Below are 18751 nucleotides of genomic sequence, written 5' to 3' on the forward strand. Positions count from 1 at the left end.
ACCTGGCTAATTTTTGTATCTTTAGATACAAAATTTAGAGACGGGATTTCACCATATTGGCCAGGCTGGTCTCGAACTACTGACCTCGGGTTCTGCCCGCCTTGGCCTCCCAACTTGCTGGGATTACAGGCATGAGCTACTGCACCTGGCTGGTTGTCTTAATACACCTCAAACTTGGTATATCTGAGATAGAGCTCCTGAGACTCCCCACTCTAAAATCATTTCTCCTTCAGTCTTCCTTATCCCATTCTCTCTTTCAGCCAGATTCCTGGTAGTCATTCTTAACGCCCTCCCCAACCATTAGCAGCTCTTGATCATGTTTATATCACATGTTGCCTCTTTTCTCCATGTCTTTGCCACAGCCATAGTCTAGACCATGCTATCCTCTCCCACCAAGATGACTACAGTGACCTCCAGGTCCATCTTTTTCTTACCCTTGGGTCTTCAAAGTATTCTCCATTTAATAGCCAGAATGATCTTGTGAAATGTATGTAAATCAGATGTTTCTTTCGTTACTTAGAACCTTTCAGCAACTTCCCCTTTTATCTAAAGTAAAATGCCCAATCCCTTAGTTTGAACGTGCCTTTCCTCTGTCACACTTTATTATCTCAGGCCCTTTTCCCTGCTTATCTATCCTTTTCTGACCATACTGACTCTCCTTTCAGATCCTTGTATACACTGAGCTCTTTCCTGCCTCAGGGCCTCTTTTTTTTTTTTTTTTTTTTTAATCTGAAGGGACCTTTCTCTTTACTGCTTTAGAGCTAACTTAACTTCAGGTCTTAGCTTCAGGATCAAGTATTGGAATGCCCTCCCAAACCACCTGTAGCTTAGTAGATATGTCCTCCCATTAGTCCCTGCCATTGGACCCATTTTGTGTAATTTGTGGTACTTATCACAATTTCTTTTTTTTTGAGATGTGAGTCTCTTTTTTTGTTTTTTTTTTGAGACAGAGTCTTGCTCTGCAACCAGGCTGGAGTGCAGTGGCGCGATCTTGGCTCACTACAACCTCTGCCTCCTGGGTTCAAGTGATTCTCCTACTTCAGCCTACTGAATAGCTGGAATTACAGGCTTCTGCCTAATTTTTTTGTAGTTTTAGTAGAGACAGGGTTTCGCCATGTTGTCCAGGCTGGTCTCAAACTCCAGACCTCAGGTGATCCTTCTACCTCGGCTCCCAAAGTGCTGGGATTACAGGTGTAGGTAGGCCACTGCACCCGGCCTAAACTTTTTTTTTTTTTAAATTTGAGATGGAGTCTTGCTCTGTCGCCCAGGCTGGAGTGCAGTGGTGCGATCTCAGCTCACTGCAAGCTCTGCCTCCCGGGTTCACGCCATTCTTCTGCCTCAGCCTCCCGAGTAGCTGGGACTACAGGCATGTGCCACCATACCTGGCTAATTTTTTTTGTATTTTTAGTAGAGGCGGGGTTTCACCATGTTAGCCAGGATGGTCTCGATCTCCTGACCTCGTGATCCACCCGCCTCGGCCTCCCAAAGTGCTGGGATTACAGGCGTGAGTCACTGCGCTCGGCCGTGCCCGGCCTAAACTTTCTAAATCTCAGTAGCCTTAATTGCTGGGAGAGCCAGTGATGCTACCTCATTGGGTTCTTGTGGATTTGCAGGGGTGACAGATACACGGTTTGAATTTGGCCTGGATTCTCAAAGGCCCTGCAAACCTAAGGCACTTCAGATTGAATTCATCTCATCAGATTTTTCATTCTTCCCCTGCAAGTTCCTGGAGCTGATTCTATCATTTCTTGCATTTCATTTCTCCTCAGCGGCAGAGCCTAGCTCTGGTCTGAAGAAAGCCGAGATTGATCTTCCAACAAACTGACAGCTCTTCCCAGGAATATTTATTTCTCCCCTCCTTCCTTTTCCCAAATCTCCTAGGCCAGGTGACTTCCTGAGGACCAGGTTTGTAAGCAAAATCCTGACAAGCTATGAAACCAATCTGGGGCAAGTTGCTTCCCTTTTCTGGTCCATCTTGCAGGCAGCCAACCTTTTTCTGCCCTTAGGACAAGTTTCTAACAGCATCTTGAGTGCCCTGAGGGCCTAGTGTCTTTCTGTGCCATGCCAGCTTCACTATATATCTGGAAACCTGAGGAAGGGGGTAGATCTGAGGCTACAGAAACCACATATGCCTCATTCATCACCATGTTCCCACATCCTAGCTCATAGTAGGAATTCAAACAGTTGATAAATGAATTCAGGAGCTTTTAACGTTGAGAGGCCTCATGGGACTCTGAAATGGTCTATAGTGAGAAACTTGGTGAACTAAAGGAATTTTGTATTCACAATATGCAATTTATCATATAAGAAGTAAGGTTTAGGAATAAAAACATTGGCCAGGTGTGGTGGCTCACGCCTGTAATCCCAGCACTTTGGGAGGCCGAGGTGGGTGGATCACCTGAGGTCAGGTGTTCAAGACCAGCCTGACCAATATGGTGAAACCCCATCTCCACTAAAAATACGAAAATTCACCAGGCGTGGTGGCGCGCGACTGTGATCCCAGCTACTGGGGAGGTTGAGACAGGAGAATTGCTTGAACCTGGGAGGCAGAAGTTGCAGTGAGCCGAGGTCATGCCAGTGCACTCCAGCCTCAGTGACAGAGCGAGACTCCATCTCAAAACAAAAAAATACATTTGTCCTACTCAACAGTACTCTTTTGGTGTGAAAGGTTTTCTAAAATAAAAATTATGCAATTCTGCAGGGCTTTTTCTCCACCTATGAGCAGCTTATTTTACTATCTAAACTGCTGTCCAATAGAGTAGCCACTAGCTACATGTAGCTAATTATAATTAAATAAAAAACTCAGTTTCTCAGTGGAATAAACCACATTTCAGGTACTCAGTAACCACAGTAGCCACAAATTGGACAGCACAGATATGGAACACTTCCATCACTGCCAGGAGTGTTATTGGGCAGTGATGATATAGAACTCTTTTGCAGAAAATTTTTTTTCTTGTGCCAATGACATAGAAATCAAGATACTTTTATTTTTTTTTTTTGAGACAGAGTCTCACTCTGTTGCCCAGGCTGGAGTGCATTGGCGTGATCTTGGCTCACTGTAACCTCTGCCTCCTGGGTTCAAGCGATTCTTGTGCCTCAGCCTCCCTAGTAGCTGGGATTACAGGTGCACACCACCATGCCCGGCTAATTTTTTGTATTTTTAGTAGAGATGGGGTTTCGCCATGTTGCCCAGGCTGGTCTCAAACTCTTGAGCTCAGGCAATCCACCTGCCTCAGCCTCCCAAAATGCTAGGATTACAGGCGTGAGTCACGCACCCGGCATATGTTAAACTTCCTATGTTAAATTGGTTGAAACCTAGCACAGAACCACCAGAGATTTTGCTGAGGCCAGCAAAACCTGCAAATTTTTTTTCTTGGCTCTGCATAGTGCCTTGCAGATCATAAGAAAATCCCAGCATCTTTGCCTTATTTTCCCTTTTGTAAAACAGAGACAGTCTTGCTTCCTTGGGGAATACTGACGCTAACATGAGCCTTATGTACATCACCACTGGTTGGAATGTGTGCAGGGATGGACAGGTTAACTTCTGTAGATTTGTCAGACCATTCCCCTAAGAAATAAGGGAAAATTTTTGCTTCACCTGTCAAGATTAAGTATAAAATATGTGAGGTAAATGCTTTATTATTGTAGGTAAAATTTCACATGTAGTCAGAATTTACACATCAACATTTCCATATAAAGTACAATAAAGCTTAAGTAGGGTTGAGTCCATCATTAAATGTGTTCTATGGGGATCTAAACAAAGATAAATAAGATGTCCATAATCTAGAAGACATACTTTACTGCAAAATGTCACTGCTAATCATTAATATGTGATTTGCTTTTCTGCTGAAAGTACTATGTATGAATATTTTAGCCAAAGCCTAATCCTAGCAGAATATTAGCACCTTGGGAAGACAGACCTCTTTTAATAGCTCATAAGTGAATTTAATTTTTTATTTTTTTGAGATGGAGTCTCGCTCTGTCACCCAGGCTGGAGTGCAGTGGCGTGATCTCGGCTCAGTGCAACCTCTGCCTCCTTGGTTCACGCCATTCTCCTGCCTCAGCCTCCCGAGTAGCTGGGACTACAGGCGCCCGCCACCACATCCAGCTAATTTTTTGTATTTTAGTCTTGATCTCCTGACCTCGTGATTCGTGTGCCTTGGCCTCCCAAAGTGCTGGGATTACAGGCATGAGCCACCGTGCCTGGCCTAATTGTTTTTTAAAAATTAAAAAAGGAGAAACACTGGAGAGGGGTGGTAACTAGGCAAAAATGTGTGTGTGTATGTGTGTGTGTGTGTATGTATGTGTGTGTGTGTGTGTATATATATATATATATGTTTTCTTTTTGTTTTGTAAATATGAGCCAGAAAACTATGAAGTCAAATTTAGTTAATATGATAGGTCCTTGGAGAGAATCTGGCTCAGCCTTTTTCTGATGCAGGGCTTACTCCTAGCACTACTAATCTGAGTCTGTTAGCCTTTAAACTGGTTTAAGAGCAGCTCTGGTTAGAGAAAAGTAGCCTCACCACCAGCTGTAGCAAATTTAGCAGTGTCTCAAGAATCTGGCTAACTTCCCACCACCTATTACTGAAGCCACAGCACTAACCTAAATCCTTTTTTGTTGTTTTGGAGACAGGGCCTCCTGTTGCCCAGAATGGAGTGCAGTGGCATGATCACAGCTCACTGCAGCCTCAACCTCCTGGGCTCAAGAGTCTCCCACTTCAGCCTCTTGAGTAGCTGAGATTACAGGCATGCACCACCATGCCCAGCTTTTTTTTTTTTTTTTTTTTTTTTTGAGATGGGAGTACAGTGGTGCCATCTCGGCTCCCTGCAACCTCTGCCTCCTGGGATCAAGCAATTCTCCTGCCTCAGCCTCCCAAGTAGCTGGGACTACAGGCACTCGCCACCACGCCTGGCTAATTTTTGTATTTTTAGTAGGGACAGGGTTTCGCCATGTTGGCCAGGCTAGTCTCAAACTCCTGACCTCAGGTGATCTGCCTGCCTCGGTCTCCCAAAGTGCTGAGATTACAGGCGTGAGCTATCGCGCCTGGCCAACTAATTTTGTTGTTTTTGTTTCTTTTGAGATGGAGTTTCGCTCTTGTTGTCCAGGCTGGAGTGCAATGGTGCAATCTTGGCTAACTGCAACCTCTGCCTCCTGGGTTCAAGTGATTCTCCTGCCTCAGCCTCCTGAGTAGCTGGGATTACAGGCGCCTGCCACCACGCCCAGCTAATTTTTGTATTTTAGTAGAGATGATGGGGTTTCACGATATTGGTCAGGCTGGTCTACCTGACCTCAGGTGATCTACCCACCTTGGCCTCCCAAAGTGCTGGGATTACAGGCGTGAGCCATCACGCCCAGCTGGCCAACTGATTTTTTATTTTTGGTAGAGACAGGGTTTCAACATGTTGCTCAGGCTGGTCTTGAACTTCAGTGGGCTTAAGTGACCTGCCCACCTCAACCTCCCAAAGTGCTAAGATTACAGGTGTAAGCCACCATGCCTGGGCTTAAATCCTTCCTTCTATATCTAAATTTCTGACATCTATTAGTTTGAACTTTGTAGCTTAAGAACTAGGAGAGAATAAAAAGACAAACATAAAAAGATATTTAAGTGTTAGAAACATTTATTTGTCAAAAAAATTTTTTTTTAAATGAAGGAGTGGAGTAAAACAAGGGTAAATTTCAGCTAATGCTGTACCACGATCACAGGTCGGACATAAACAAACAAACAAACAAAACAACAAAACCCCCAATGGTCCTAGCAATTTCAGAAGAGTAACTTCAGTGTTAAGAGTCCAGAGCTAACAGAAGAGTAAAAGGCTGCTTGCCACTACATGGTCATTTTAAAGGGAAAGGAGATGCTGCAGGTAGGCAGGGAGAAGGATTCAACTCCTAGGGAAAGCAAGATAAGAGGGGTTCCACTGCACAGGAAAAAGGGGATGCCAGCATAATCCTTACCTAGGGCTGCTCAGAGGCTGAGAATATAAGGAACAGAGTGAAAGGCTACAGAGACTAGTTTCAGGAGGAAAGAAAAGTCAACTTAGAAGAATTAAGAAAGAAAACATAGTTGGTCACAAACTCCTTTTGTTTACTGAAACATGAAGCAATGGAAACATCCCGGCAAAGGGGACCGCGCGGAGCAAGTTCTCATATATGACCGCAGCCCGAGGGTTCAGTCCGCAATTATCCTACCTGAAAGAGAGCACAACACAAGAGGCTTACACAATGCCTGGAGAGCAGCCTGGCTCCGAGTACAAGCGCCCTGGGTCCCGTCCTGTATTCCAGGGGGGAAAAAAGAACAAAACAAAACCAAGTCAGACTGGATCTAACTCATGTCCCATGTAATTACCTAGCAGTCTATCAATAGCTATATATAGGAATCCACTTATGGCTATATATATAGGACAAGATGCAATCTAGCTGAAGAATGTGTTGGTGATAAATACATCTTTCTTATCCATCTTTTAGGCAAGATAACCCCTGTGACAGAAGGCTACTGTTGCTGTAACAAAGGGCATACATACATTTTCAAGAACTGCAATTTAATTTTGGAGTCCAGGAAAAGCAGAAGATGCTGAGATGTCATATATGGCGAATTGCACTATTCTAAATGTGTTTTGTTTTAATCTTTCACAGTAAACAAGCTTTCAGAAATGATGGTCACAAGGGGTAGGATATCAAGGAGTAGCCAGTCATTCACCCAATTCCAACACACCTACATGTCACACTGTCACAGAGAGCCACAGTTCCAGTAGTTCCCCTAATTGACCAAATCTCCCTTGCCAAATCAAAAGAAATCATTCCTAGAATTCTCTAATCCTTCTATTGATGATGGGAACTCCAGACACCAATGGCTGGGGGAAAAAAAAACTTAACTCACACCAAGTTCCTCTACTTATTACAGACAAAGGGCCAAATCTTGGTCTTGATCTGTGCCAATCGACTTCAAAAGTTGTGACGTTCTTGGATCAGTTCTGCTAGGGTGAGACCCGAATTTGGATCCCCAACAGTTCTGGAGTATTTCATCCTGGCAGCCTCATTAACATCAGGCTCCTGGGACTGCAACCAACTCAGGGTTATTCAGTCCATTTGAGGTTCACACCTGGAAGGTAAGTTTCTTTAAAAGTCATCGCTAAAAAGAGGTTAGTTGAACAACCACTGCTTGCAGTCAAAATTCATTTTAAAATGTCCTAGCAATACCTTTTGAAGACCACAATATATGAATTTAATATTTAACTTTGAAACATAAGAGACAGGTTATCTGATAGATTTATACCAGCTTACTTCGGAAGCATGTCCCACCCCATGCTAGATCCAGCTGCATTAAAAGTAAAAATTAATGGCAAACTATAAATTTTAAGATCATTTGCTTCACACATAAACACAGACTAGCTGCATGGTGGTCTCAAGAGATCTCAAGTCTTGGCGACATGCATATAGGGTACAACTTATTACAGGTTCATAACATTTGCTTCTCAATTCACATAAAAGAGCAAATTGCTGTGGTTTTGCTTTTTAATTTTTTTTTTTTTTTTTTTTTTTTTTTTTTTTTGAGAGAGAGAGGAGCCACTCTTGCCCAGGCTGGAGTGCAGTGGCTAACTGCAGTCTCTCACTCCTGGGCTCAAGGGATCCTCCAGCCTCAGCTTCCTGAATAGTTGGGACTACAGGCACGAGCCACTGTACACAGCTGCTTTGTTATCTTCTACATATATACCAAATGGATAAGTTAGGAACACCAGAAACTCAGTAGTAACTCACTTTAACCTTGCTTCTGGGGCTCCAATTCAAGTGATGCTCAATTTCAAGGTACAAGGAAAACCATGAGAATATAAAGTCATAATGCCATTTCCACTCAGATGAAAAGATTTATCTATCTTTAGATACTCAAAATTATTCTTGGCATTTTAGCACTTTTGGTACACATTTCCTGATGTAGGAAATAGTAAAATTTCAGAGCCTATGGCATTGGCTTTCACCACCTATGCAATTTTCTACACATCTGAAAATTACCAGTTTATCTAACTCCTTAAATGTTCCTCTCTTCAACAACAAAAAACACAAAACAAAAATTGCTGGGAGAAACAGGAAGCATCCAGGTCCAAATGACAGCATAACAGGCCATGAAGAAACAGGGCTTAAGTGCCCATCTAGAACAAGATGGTCTAGATTACAATAAGGACCCCATGGGACAGAACATCAAAACATTCAACTTTCAAGTAAATGTCTTGGAAGTAAACATTTAAAATTTATAGGACTTCCTCTGGCATGTAGATATGATATTAGAAGAGTTTCCTTTGACAAAGGACAATGACCCAAGAAGTAGGTTTTTTTTTTTAAGTAAAGGAGAGACAGTCTCACTCTGTTGCCCAGGCTGGAATACAGTGGTGTGATCATAGCTCACTGCAGCCTCTTTTAACTCCTGGGCTCAAGCGATCCTTCCAACCTCAGCATTCTGAGTAGCTGGGATCACAGGTGCTCCCCATCACACCCTGCTAATTTAATTTTCTTTGTAGAGACAGGGTCTTGCTATGTTGCCTAGGCTGGTCTTGAACTCCTGGGCTCAAGTGATCCTCCCGCCTCAGCCTCCCAGTGTTAGGATTACAGGAGTGAGCCACTGCCTCTGCCTTCAGGTAGCAATTTTATTAGCAAACTATAAGCCTAAAGTAATAGTTAAAATTCTCACTGTGATATTCATTACTAACCCCTGAACCTGTACCCTTCAGCTTACCACTACAGTACTTCTGTAGTAGAGCGAGTATGGGTTTTGGTATCAGACAGGTCCAAATTTGAATTCTGATTCTACCTTTCATTTATCAAATGACTTTGGGCAAAGTACTTAACCTCTCTGAGCTTTAGTTCCCTTCTCTGTAAAAGAATAAAATATTTCAGTCTTATCGTGTAGATGATATACAGAGGGCACATAACAAATGTTAGATCTCTCAAATGTTTTTCTGTAACCCAAATATGCTTACAACTGATTAAAGAATGTTCTCACTAACAAATTGAATTTGTTGTTCTCTCAGAAGGAACAAGTTGGTTGGAGTCATACACTAACACCTTGACAGGCCAAATGGAACTTGTGGCCTAAGCTAGAGAAATATTGAAGACTAACATGTAATTTGCACCTTTTGGATACTGTCTGGAGAGCAAACAGGTGGCTCTAGCCACTTTTATGAAGCATGGGTCTCTTTCAAGGGAACTAAATGGAATCTTTTAACCATTCCCACCCATCTCTCACCTCCAGTTTTTAAAAGGCTGAGTACCGGGCTCGGTCCACATACTGCTCCCGTTCATACCGGGCCATGTCATACAGAGAATTCCGTGTAGCGGCGGAAGCCTGAGATAACTCACTCTCTGGCCCATAACCGTAGCCCTCTCCAACTGTGGGGAGCATGGCTGCAGCACGACGCAGTGGGCTCCTGTCCCTTCCATAGTAGGAGGAAGTGGTGGCTGCAGCAGCAGCCATAGCAGCTGAAGTGGCAGCAGCGCCAGAGTTTGGCAATAGGTGTCTGTCATAGGGATCAACAGAAGTAGAGTTGAGGTGGCTGGTCACAGTTGTGCTTTGGACTTGAGGCAGATGGGACATGGTCTGCTCTGCGTAGTTGTATGCAGAAGCCGCTGCCGCCGCTGCTACTGCCTCATAAGAGCGGACCCGGTATCGCTTATAGTAATCGAGTGCTCCATATGCATCGTTGTAATACATGGATTCCCCGTAGCCCATGGTGTAAGGTGTTCGAACTGCTCCATATTGTTCATTATACTGCTCAGTAAAGTCTGCCACACGACCCGTACGATCTACTGGGCACTCTTTGGACCAGTGCCCTTCTTTCCCACACCGATAGCAGCCACTCTGGTCTCCCATACCAGGGGCAGTCCGAAGCCGGCTTGTGGACAACTGCACATGCATTCTTTTGCCTTGAGGGAACAGATGTAAGAAGATTTATTTTAACTCACTTGACATTCTTTTTCCTCTCCTCCCCAAATGAAAAGTAAATTAGTTGTCATAAGACACATAGACGCACACACCTGTGACCCTATTTCAGCAACCTCCTTTAAAAAGTAGTTGAAGTTTTTTTTTTTTTTTTTTTTTTTTGAGACGGAGTTTCCCTCCTGTTGCCCAGGCTGGAGTGCAGTGGCACAATCTCAGCTCACCGCAACCTCCACCTCCCGGATTCAAGCAATTCTCCTGCCTCAGCCTCCCGAGTAGCTGGGATTACAGGCATGCGCTGCCATGCCTGGCTAATTTTGTATTTTTAGTAGAGACAGGGTTTCTCCATGTTGGTCAGGCTGGTCTCAAACTCCCGACCTTGGGTGATCCGCCCGCCTTGGCCTCCCAAAATGTTGGGATTACAGGCGTGCGCCATTGCGCCCTGCCAGTAGTTGAAGTTTAATACAGATGAGAGCTAGAAAATTTGATTCCTCAGAGACCAGTCAATACTTTCTACTTAGGCCAGGAATAGACCAGACTCCCTCCTGCTTCTGTCTCCACAACTTTCCTTTTTCCCCTTATACACAACAATTGGAAAAGTTTCCACTTCTCACTGCTAAGATTGTTATTACTTGTAATGATTCAAATTCTGCCAATACTTCCAAAATCAACCAACAAAACCTCAGTTAAGCCAGATTTGGACGGCATCTTGCCCATCTCTCACTGATTGACTAAGGATTAAGGCCTGAGTATTTACTACTGCTTAAAAACCACATCAATCGTCCGTCCATCTTGTTTCCTCTAGCTATTTTTGCACATGTCACCAGAAGGCTCCAATGATGGGTACACAAACCATACCTGGCTTGTCATCTGCTTCATCTCTAGTATCTCTGGGAGTTACAAGACCTTTCAGATTTCAGTTCAGCCCACCACCTCCCCCCGCCCCCGACCCCCCCAAGGCTACTGTGGAAAGCTACCTGACCAAGGTCTCTCAACAAGAAGAATTAGATCTTGAAACAGTACTGCTTTCTTAGGGACAGTGTCTTGACATGTAATGAAATGACTGGCATTTCATCCTGCCATGTAACTTACAATTGTTTATAGGGATTAACTACTAGTTAGAAAAATGCAGCATTTGCCTAGAGACCTCTAGGAACCCACACAAATGGGCCACATCCATTTTGGCTTCCAGGAAATGACCAGCACTGAGGAACAGCTAAGAGAAGAAAACAATCTTTGCCCAGGGATTGTGAACCACCAAACCCATGGACCCTTACTGATGAAAGCATCTGAAGTCTTTAAAAGCAGTTAAAGAAAAGGAGTATTCCTGGCATTATTTAGTCCCAGGTTGCACAAGACTCTCCTGGAGATCAAATCAGTGCTTTCCAAATTGTAGCCAAAAGAAAATGCACGGGAGGCTGAGGCAGAAGAATCGCTTGAACCTGGGAGGTGGAGGTTGCAGTGAGTGGAGATCATACCACTGCACTCCTGCCTGGGCAACAGTGTGAGACTCCATCTCAAAAAAAAAAAAAAAAAAAAAGGAAAACGCAGTCAGTACAGATAAAAAGAACAGGGCTTCTCATTACTCTTAAGGACTGCTGAGAACAAATCCCCCCTCTGCAATCAGCAAGTTGCTCTCTCTTTAACAGACTTTCTTCTGGATGCAGCTATGCGAGAGGAAGCCTTGTGCTCCACCATCCTGTTGGAAATAGCCCTATTGAGGACGGCAGCCAGAACAGTGCCATGCACTGACCCTGAGAGGGGAGCAGGTTAGTGCGGCAATATCACTTTAGTCAAATTCCTTCTGCCCAATGTCAAAGAGTCCTATCACTCCGGTTTCTAGCAGAAACAAAAGTGCTCAGGCTTTATACCTCCAACTGCTAGGAGACAGGCAGCATCCACTATCACCAATAGAGTCAGCAGATACCCAAAATGGCACTAAATCTCTAAAAGCATTTTGCCATCCCATTGTTTTCAGAGATTTAAATGCTCCTAATTGTTAGATGTTAGGGGCCACAATGCTAACTGTGCTTTGAACAGAAACACAGATTTCTGCCACAATTTATATCTCAAATGCATAGTTCCCTATAATTTAGACTAAAAGATTATAAATGACTTGGCTTTCAAATATACATGGTGACATTAAGCTATGTGACAGACACAAACTATACTCCAATTGTGAAGTCAGAGTGACCATGACAGTCTAAAAAGGAGCCAATCCAGAGACCTAAAAGTAACATTTTTAACAAAAAAATTCAATTAAATTTGCACTTTACTTTTATAGATTCTGGGTCCATTTTTTGGAGAAACAAAACCCAGCAATTTTACCTTGATGTTTTTTAACTAAATCCAATCTTCATTCCTGCTTTTATTTAGAGGGTGGGAAATCAAGTTTATCTGTGGCAAAATCTACCTCTGTGTAGTTGTGAAAAGGATGCAGGTATCAATTTTTTTGTTGCGTTTGTTTGATTTTTGAGACGTAGTTTTGCTCTGTCGCCCAGGCTGGAGTGCAGTGGCGAAATCTCGGCTCACTGCAACCTCCACCTCGCAGGTTCAAGCAATTCCCTGCCTCAGCCTCCCGAGTAGCTGAGATTACAGGCACCTGCCACCATTGGTGTGGTTTTAAAGCAATTTTTGTATTTTTAGCAGAGATGGGGTTTCACCATCTTGGCCAGGCTGGTCTTGAACTCCTGACATCGTGATCCACCCGCCTCGGCCCCCTCAAAGTGCTGGGATTACAGGCGTGACCACTGCACCCGGCCCAATTTTTTAACCTAGAACTAAAAAAATCTATAATAGGGGTGACGAGTTTAAAAAAATTTTTTCAAACAGTTTCTCCAAGCTGGGTGTGGTAGCTCATATCTGTAATCCCAGCACTTTGGGAGGCTGAGGTGAGCCAATCACCAGAGGCCAGAAGTTCGAGACCAGCCTGGCCAACATGGCGAAACCCCCTCTCTACTAAAAAAATACAAAACATTAGCTAGGCATGGTGGCACATGCCTGCAGTCCCAGCTACTTGGGAAGCTGAGGCACAAGAATCACTTGAACCCGGGAGGCGGAGGCTGCAGTGAGCTGAGATTGTGCCACTGCACTCCAGCCTAGGCAATAGAGCAAGACTGTCTCAGAAAAAAAAAAAAAAAAAAAAAACCCACAAAAAAACCAAAACAACCAGTCTTTCCAACGGTTATAATTAGCCTTTTAATTTATTTTTATTAATTTTTTTTTGGGGGGGGGACAGATTCTTGCTCTGTCGCCCAGGCTGGAGTGCAGTGGCGCAATCTCGGCTCACTTCAACTTCTGCCTCCTGGGCTCAAGCAATTCTCCTGCCTCAGCCCCCGAGTAGCTGGGACTGCAGGCACATGCTACCACACCTGGCTAATTTCTTCTATTTTTAGTGGAGACGAGGTTTCACCATGTTGGCCAGGCTGGTCTCGAACTCCTGACCTCAGGTGATCTGCCTGTCTCGGCCTCCCAAAGGGCTGGGATTACAGGCATGAGCCACCACATCCAGCCTAGCCTTTAAATTTAAATACCCTAAAGTTCTTATAGTAATTGAAAAAGACTATGCCTGTCTATTATTATACCTTAAGGAACCAGGGCAAAGAAAAATGAAAGATTAATTCTTCTACTCTAGTACACTTGGACAGGCCAAAAGCTTAAGATTTCCTGAGACTTCCAAAAGTTACTGAAGTTTGTTGCCAACATTTTCCAGAAAACCAGCCCAATAAGTGTTTTATTTTGAAAGCTGTAACAGAAAAGAGCATTAAAATGCTGAGAAGTGGGAAACTTGGGGTCTTAATTTCTGAGCGCCTATCAAGTGCCATGATCCAGAAAAGATTGGGGATGTAGCTAATACAGAGTAGTATTCTGACTTAATGCTTGTTTACATATAGGGGGAAAAAAAAAAAGACACCTGAACTCTCACATATTCTTCCCAATTAAGCTGCCTGATTGTTATTTGGGAATAGCTTCTTTAGGTCTTCCAATACAAACTATGTGTGCTAAGGAAGTAAGTTGAGTTCACTGCTGGCTGTAAAAAGGAAACAGATCCTGAAAGAGTAAGGTAAACTCAGATTCCGCTACTTCCTTTTAGAAGTCATACAATGCAAAAAGCCTCAATGGCAGCCATTAACATATAGAAATAAAGGTTCAAAAGATGTTCAAGTGGCACTTTTTTGTTGGTTTGTTCATTTTTGAGACTAAGTCTTGCTCTGCTGCCCAGGCTAGAGTGCGGTGGCACGGTCTTGACTCACTGCAACCTCCGCCTCTGGGTTCAAGTGATTCTCCTGCCTCAGCCTCCTGAGTAGCCGGGATTACAGGCGTGTGCCACCATACCTAGCTAATTTTTGTATTTTTAGTAGAGACAGGGTTTCACCATGTTGACCAGGCTAGTCTTGAACTCCTGACCTTAGGTGATCCACCCCCGCCTCGGCCTTCCAGAGTGCTGGGATTACAGGAGTGAGCCACCTCACCCGGGCTCAAGTGGCCCTTTTAAGAGGCCACCTTCATTAGTAGACAACTGAAAATAACTTAAATTGAAACGTGTCAAACTGGTATCCAAGACTGTATTTTCTGTAAAACTACAACTTACTATCCAGTGCTAAGCTTGCTCTTGTCATCTGGGAGAAAAATAACCAGAGCTGGTTATAAAAACGTCTCTATAACTAGGAGGAGAGTGCTATCTCCAGAGGAGCCAAGTTAAGAACATGAAAACCAAATACAGGATTTTTCTTTTCCAATTCATTTTAGTGTTTGCACTTTCTAAGGAAGTGATGTTTTTAAAAATCTTATGGATCCACTGCATTATTCAGATACTCACATCCTAAAGTAATTATACCTGCCTTATTAAAACACATATTCATCCTAAGCCAACTCCCCCCAATTAACTGATTTTTTTTCTTTTCTTCTTTTTTTTTTTTTTTTATTAACTTCAGGTAGTTTTTCTTTTTCTTTTCTTTTTTTTTGAGACGGAGTCTTGCTCTGTCCCCCAGGCTGGAGTACAGTGGCGCGATCTCGGCTCACTGCAAGCTCTGCCTCCCGGGTTCACGCTATTCTCCTGCCTCAGTTTCCCGAGTAGCGGGGACTACAAGGCGCCTGCTACCATGCCCGGCTAATTTTTTTTTTGTATTTTTAGTAGAGACGGGGTTTCACCATGTTGAGCAGGATGGACTCAATCTCTGACCTCGTGATCCCCCCGCCTTGGCCTCCCAAAGTGCTGGGATTACAGGCGTGAGCCACAGCACCCGGCCTGTCCTTTTCCTTTTATTCAGTTGTATTAAATATATATATGGTTTTTTTTTTCTTTTTTGAGAAGGAGTCTCGCTGTTGCCCAGACTGGAATACAGTGGCACAATCTCGGTTTACTGCAACCTCTACCTCCCAGGTTCAAGCAATTCTCCTGTCTCAGCCTCCCGAGTAGCTGGGATTACAGGCACACACTACCACGCCTTGCTAGTTTTCTTGTATTTTTAGTAGAGATGGGATTTCACCATGTTGGCCAGGCTGGTCTCGAACTCCTGACCTCAGGTGATCCACCCGCCTTGGCCTCCCAAAGTGGTGGGATTACAGGTGTGAGACACCGCACCCTGCCTGTATTAAATATATTTAAAAGGTAAGGGCATTCTGTATGACATTACTAGAATACCTCTGCATTTTGTACCCAACTTTACATTCTTTTACATTTTGCTCATTACCTGTCAGGAGAAAACCCTCCTTCCCCAGTCTCCACTGTCCATCATGATGATTTCCCCCATCAAATGAAAATAATTAAGATACTTTTAAAAGCTGAAAATGCAACAATATTCCAAAATAAGAAAAAGAAAAACAAATGTAAGAAAAGCAAACCAATAAGGAAAGCTTCGCTATCACACTTTCAATAATTTTCTAACCAGAATAGAAACACTCATGGTTGCAAAGAGCAATCACCTGTCATCATAAAGAGCTTTTACTATCAAAACACTTTCACATCGATTTCTTCATTCTAGCCCCACTACAATCCTGTGAGGGAGGTACAGTAGGGATCATTAACTCCATAAGTGGGGACAATCTTAGTGAGGAAAATGAAGCAGAGAAATGTTAAAACACTTGTCCAAGGTCACACACTAGTTAATGGTAGGAAGTATCTGCAACCTTTGCCCTATGCCTTAAAGAGCAGCTAAAGGCCAAGGCATCACTGGCTGAAGCTAGAGATACTTGATGGTGCTCCTCTACCCGTCTCCACTATGCAAACTTTCTTACCCTTCTCTGGTCAACTTTTCCTCTTCTCCCATTATTTTTCTCATTCTGTTTTTTAGTTTTAATAGAGGACCCAAAAGTACTTCTTAACAACCCCTTTAATGACACTCAGGGCAAAAAAGGTGTTGACTTAGGAACCACAAAAGTGGCTATGAACATGAGGTCCAAGACGATACTGTTAACAAAACACTTGTAGAACAGTGCTATCCAAAAGAATGTTCTATGATGATGGAAATGTTCTGTGTCTCTATTAATACGGTAGCCACAGGCCTCATGACTACTGAGTGCTTGAAACGTGTCTGGTATACACTTGAAAAACTGAATTTTAAGTTTTATCTAATCTGTTAATTTCAATTTACTAAGCCGCATGTGGTTACCATATTAGCACAGTTCTAGAGTCTTCTGACAACCTCTTGTGGTATTAATGACAACATATGTACCTTTATTATCGGTATAAATAGTATGATATGCTCTACGATGCTTGTACTGAAATTTCTTCAGAAGCGGGACCATCATTCCCATTGAGTCTGATATATTTAGAAATTTCCTTTTCTGAGGGTGAAATAAACAGGTGGAGCAGAACACTCCATGGCATGTTTTTTTTGACTCTGCTTGAAGAGACTGCACAACTTTCATCAACAAAAAGATACTCCCGCAGATCCAGACTTGCCACCCAGATTTATAATATAGGGCTTCCTCTAGATGTCTTTTTTCTTCTTTCCCACCAGTATCCACCCAAAGCAGTAAAGAATATAAATCTTAAGCACTTAAACCCTCAAATATAAGGCTTCCTGATCATCACCAAAGAAGCAGGTAAGCCACGGACCTTTATCCTCCCTTCTCTCATGAGGTACTCGTTTCCCCAAGCAGATTACACTTCCAACAGCACTCGAATCAATGCAAGAATCCCGCAGGGTAAAGTAACCCACAGTTTGTGATTCTATGCAGTCGGTGAGCAACATCTTAGCAAACCTGAAAAGGGGAAGTGTTTGCTTCCCCAGGGGTAAATTATGCTTAAGAGCGGTAAACATAATCTATTATTTCCAGCTAAAACAGAATGGAAGAGACCACCCAGCAAGTTCTATAGTCTTGTGTTCTTGCCTGTTTTGAGCTAGACCCCACTCGGCGCTACTACCCAGGCCCAGAGCAGTTCACCTTGAAACTCTGTGTTGTCAAGGCCCCTGATGGCCTCCACTGCATCCTCTGCCCGCTCCATGTGTACGAAGGCATAATCTTTCACGATGTCACATTCGATGACCGGACCATACTCCTCAAACTTGGCCCGAAGCTCTTGGTTGGTACAAGTGGGGCTGATGTTACCCACGTGTAACTTGGTTGAAGCTTTGCTCTTATTCTTGCTGGCTTCCACGTTGATGTTCACCCCATGAAGCTTGTAATGGTGCAGGTTGCGTATGGCATCCTCAGCTGCCGTCTTGTCTTCTATGTGCACAAAGCCGTAATTCTTAATTATGTCACATTCCAGCACCTTCCCATACTGTTCGAAAAGAGAGCGAATCTCCTGCTCTGTGGCCTCCCGGGGAAGGTTTCCGATGAACAGCTTCACCATCCTGACAAGAGCCTGGGAGAGAAACACAAGACTTCAAAAGTCAGGGGTGTGGTGGGAAATTTCGGTGCACTGCAGCATTTTCGTCTAATCCTCCAAAGTTCTTGCACCTTCAAGACCCTCGTACAGACATTCATTATTCTTCCTCAATAGAAGAAGGGCGGTTTGTTCTCGAGAAGTGCGAGCTATGCGTGACATGCAAACAGGAGGTCGAGGGTCAGCAGGCATAGCCCAGTCTATCATCTCCGTGAAGTGGAGCGCAATGAAATACCAGAATTAGCTGCTTCATGTCTTAAAATGAGGAAAGGGAAAAGCCCAAGCAAAGGCAAGGGGCATCAATCGCAGTGCGCCTGGTAACAAGGTTTTGGAGGGAAATCTGTGTACCTCTCCTGCGCGCACTAGCGCCTTTCAAGATACTCTAAAAAGAAAAAAGTCCCCTTTCCCCCAAACCGGGGACCAACCACCTCGCCCACAGCGGCCCACCCTCCAGCTTCTTCGCCCCAACAAAGACTCGACCCGACCCCTGCCCCGCCTCCTTCCGGAGACCCGGCCCCGCCTCCTCCCGTTGTCTTCCCAGACCTCTCGCTGCAAAATGAGAAACCCAAATCCGGGCCGTGCAGTCTGCCGGAGGCCCGGCCCGACCCGCCCCCGAGCTCCCCACATCACACACACACGACCCCCTCGCACCTCCGGGTGGCGGCAGCGACGGCGGCTCCCACGTCAGAGAGAACCCTACAAAATGGCGACGGCCGCTCGAGCCTCGACGCGACCGGGCCCTTTCTCGCGCGCCAGCTCACGCACGCGCGAGTGCGCGCTGCTTCCCTCCCCTTCCCCTCGCGGGAGCCGAGTGACCAATCCCGAGGCTGCATACAAATGACCACGCAGCACGGGGGCGGGGCCTGTTGGTGGTGGCGCGGCGCCGCGGAGGTCAGCCCACCCCCAGCCCCAACCAGCCAGTCACCACCCTGGAAAGGGTCGCCACTGCTGCGTCAGAGGGGCTCTGAACGCAACCACTGCCTAGAAAAGC

The 18751-nt window shown here is 44.4% G+C and overlaps 2 protein-coding genes across 8 annotated transcripts in view; one reads left to right on the forward strand and one right to left on the reverse strand.

The window, feature by feature from the left end:
- Nucleotides 1-9000, forward strand: part of RBM4 (RNA binding motif protein 4) — a 30646-nt gene extending 21646 nt beyond the window's left edge. Inside the window, exon 4 of one of the 2 annotated variants that reach the window (XR_008537787.2) lies at nucleotides 6467-6917. Coding sequence is in view for 1 of the 2 variants with exons in the window: in XM_009423382.5 (XP_009421657.1) it covers nucleotides 6467-6576 (110 nt within the window). In the remaining variant the exon portion in view is untranslated. Of the gene's footprint in view, nucleotides 1-6466 lie in introns of both variants that reach the window. The other variant, XM_009423382.5, reaches the window with a different exon arrangement.
- Nucleotides 5605-18751, reverse strand: RBM4B (RNA binding motif protein 4B). Of its 6 annotated transcripts, none has more exons than XR_672939.5 (5): nucleotides 18412-18732; nucleotides 17316-17739; nucleotides 9237-9913; nucleotides 6879-7100; nucleotides 5605-6190 (listed from the first exon to the last, which is right to left on the reverse strand). XR_672939.5 is itself a non-coding variant. In XM_508578.9 (4 exons), exons 2-3 carry the CDS (start codon nucleotides 17725-17727, stop codon nucleotides 9246-9248), a joined length of 1080 nt encoding a protein of 359 aa, XP_508578.4. In that variant the 5' UTR covers nucleotides 17728-17739; nucleotides 18412-18751; the 3' UTR covers nucleotides 5605-6190; nucleotides 9237-9245. The 6 variants fall into 6 exon arrangements, 4 of the variants coding, with proteins under 4 accessions (XP_508578.4, XP_016776800.3, XP_054517401.1 ...); XR_672938.5 differs by having other exon boundaries at nucleotides 5605-6272; XM_508578.9 differs by lacking the exon at nucleotides 6879-7100 and having other exon boundaries at nucleotides 18412-18751.

Source organism: Pan troglodytes, chromosome 9 (genome assembly GCF_028858775.2).
Source record: "Pan troglodytes isolate AG18354 chromosome 9, NHGRI_mPanTro3-v2.0_pri, whole genome shotgun sequence".
NCBI lineage: Eukaryota > Metazoa > Chordata > Mammalia > Primates > Hominidae > Pan > Pan troglodytes.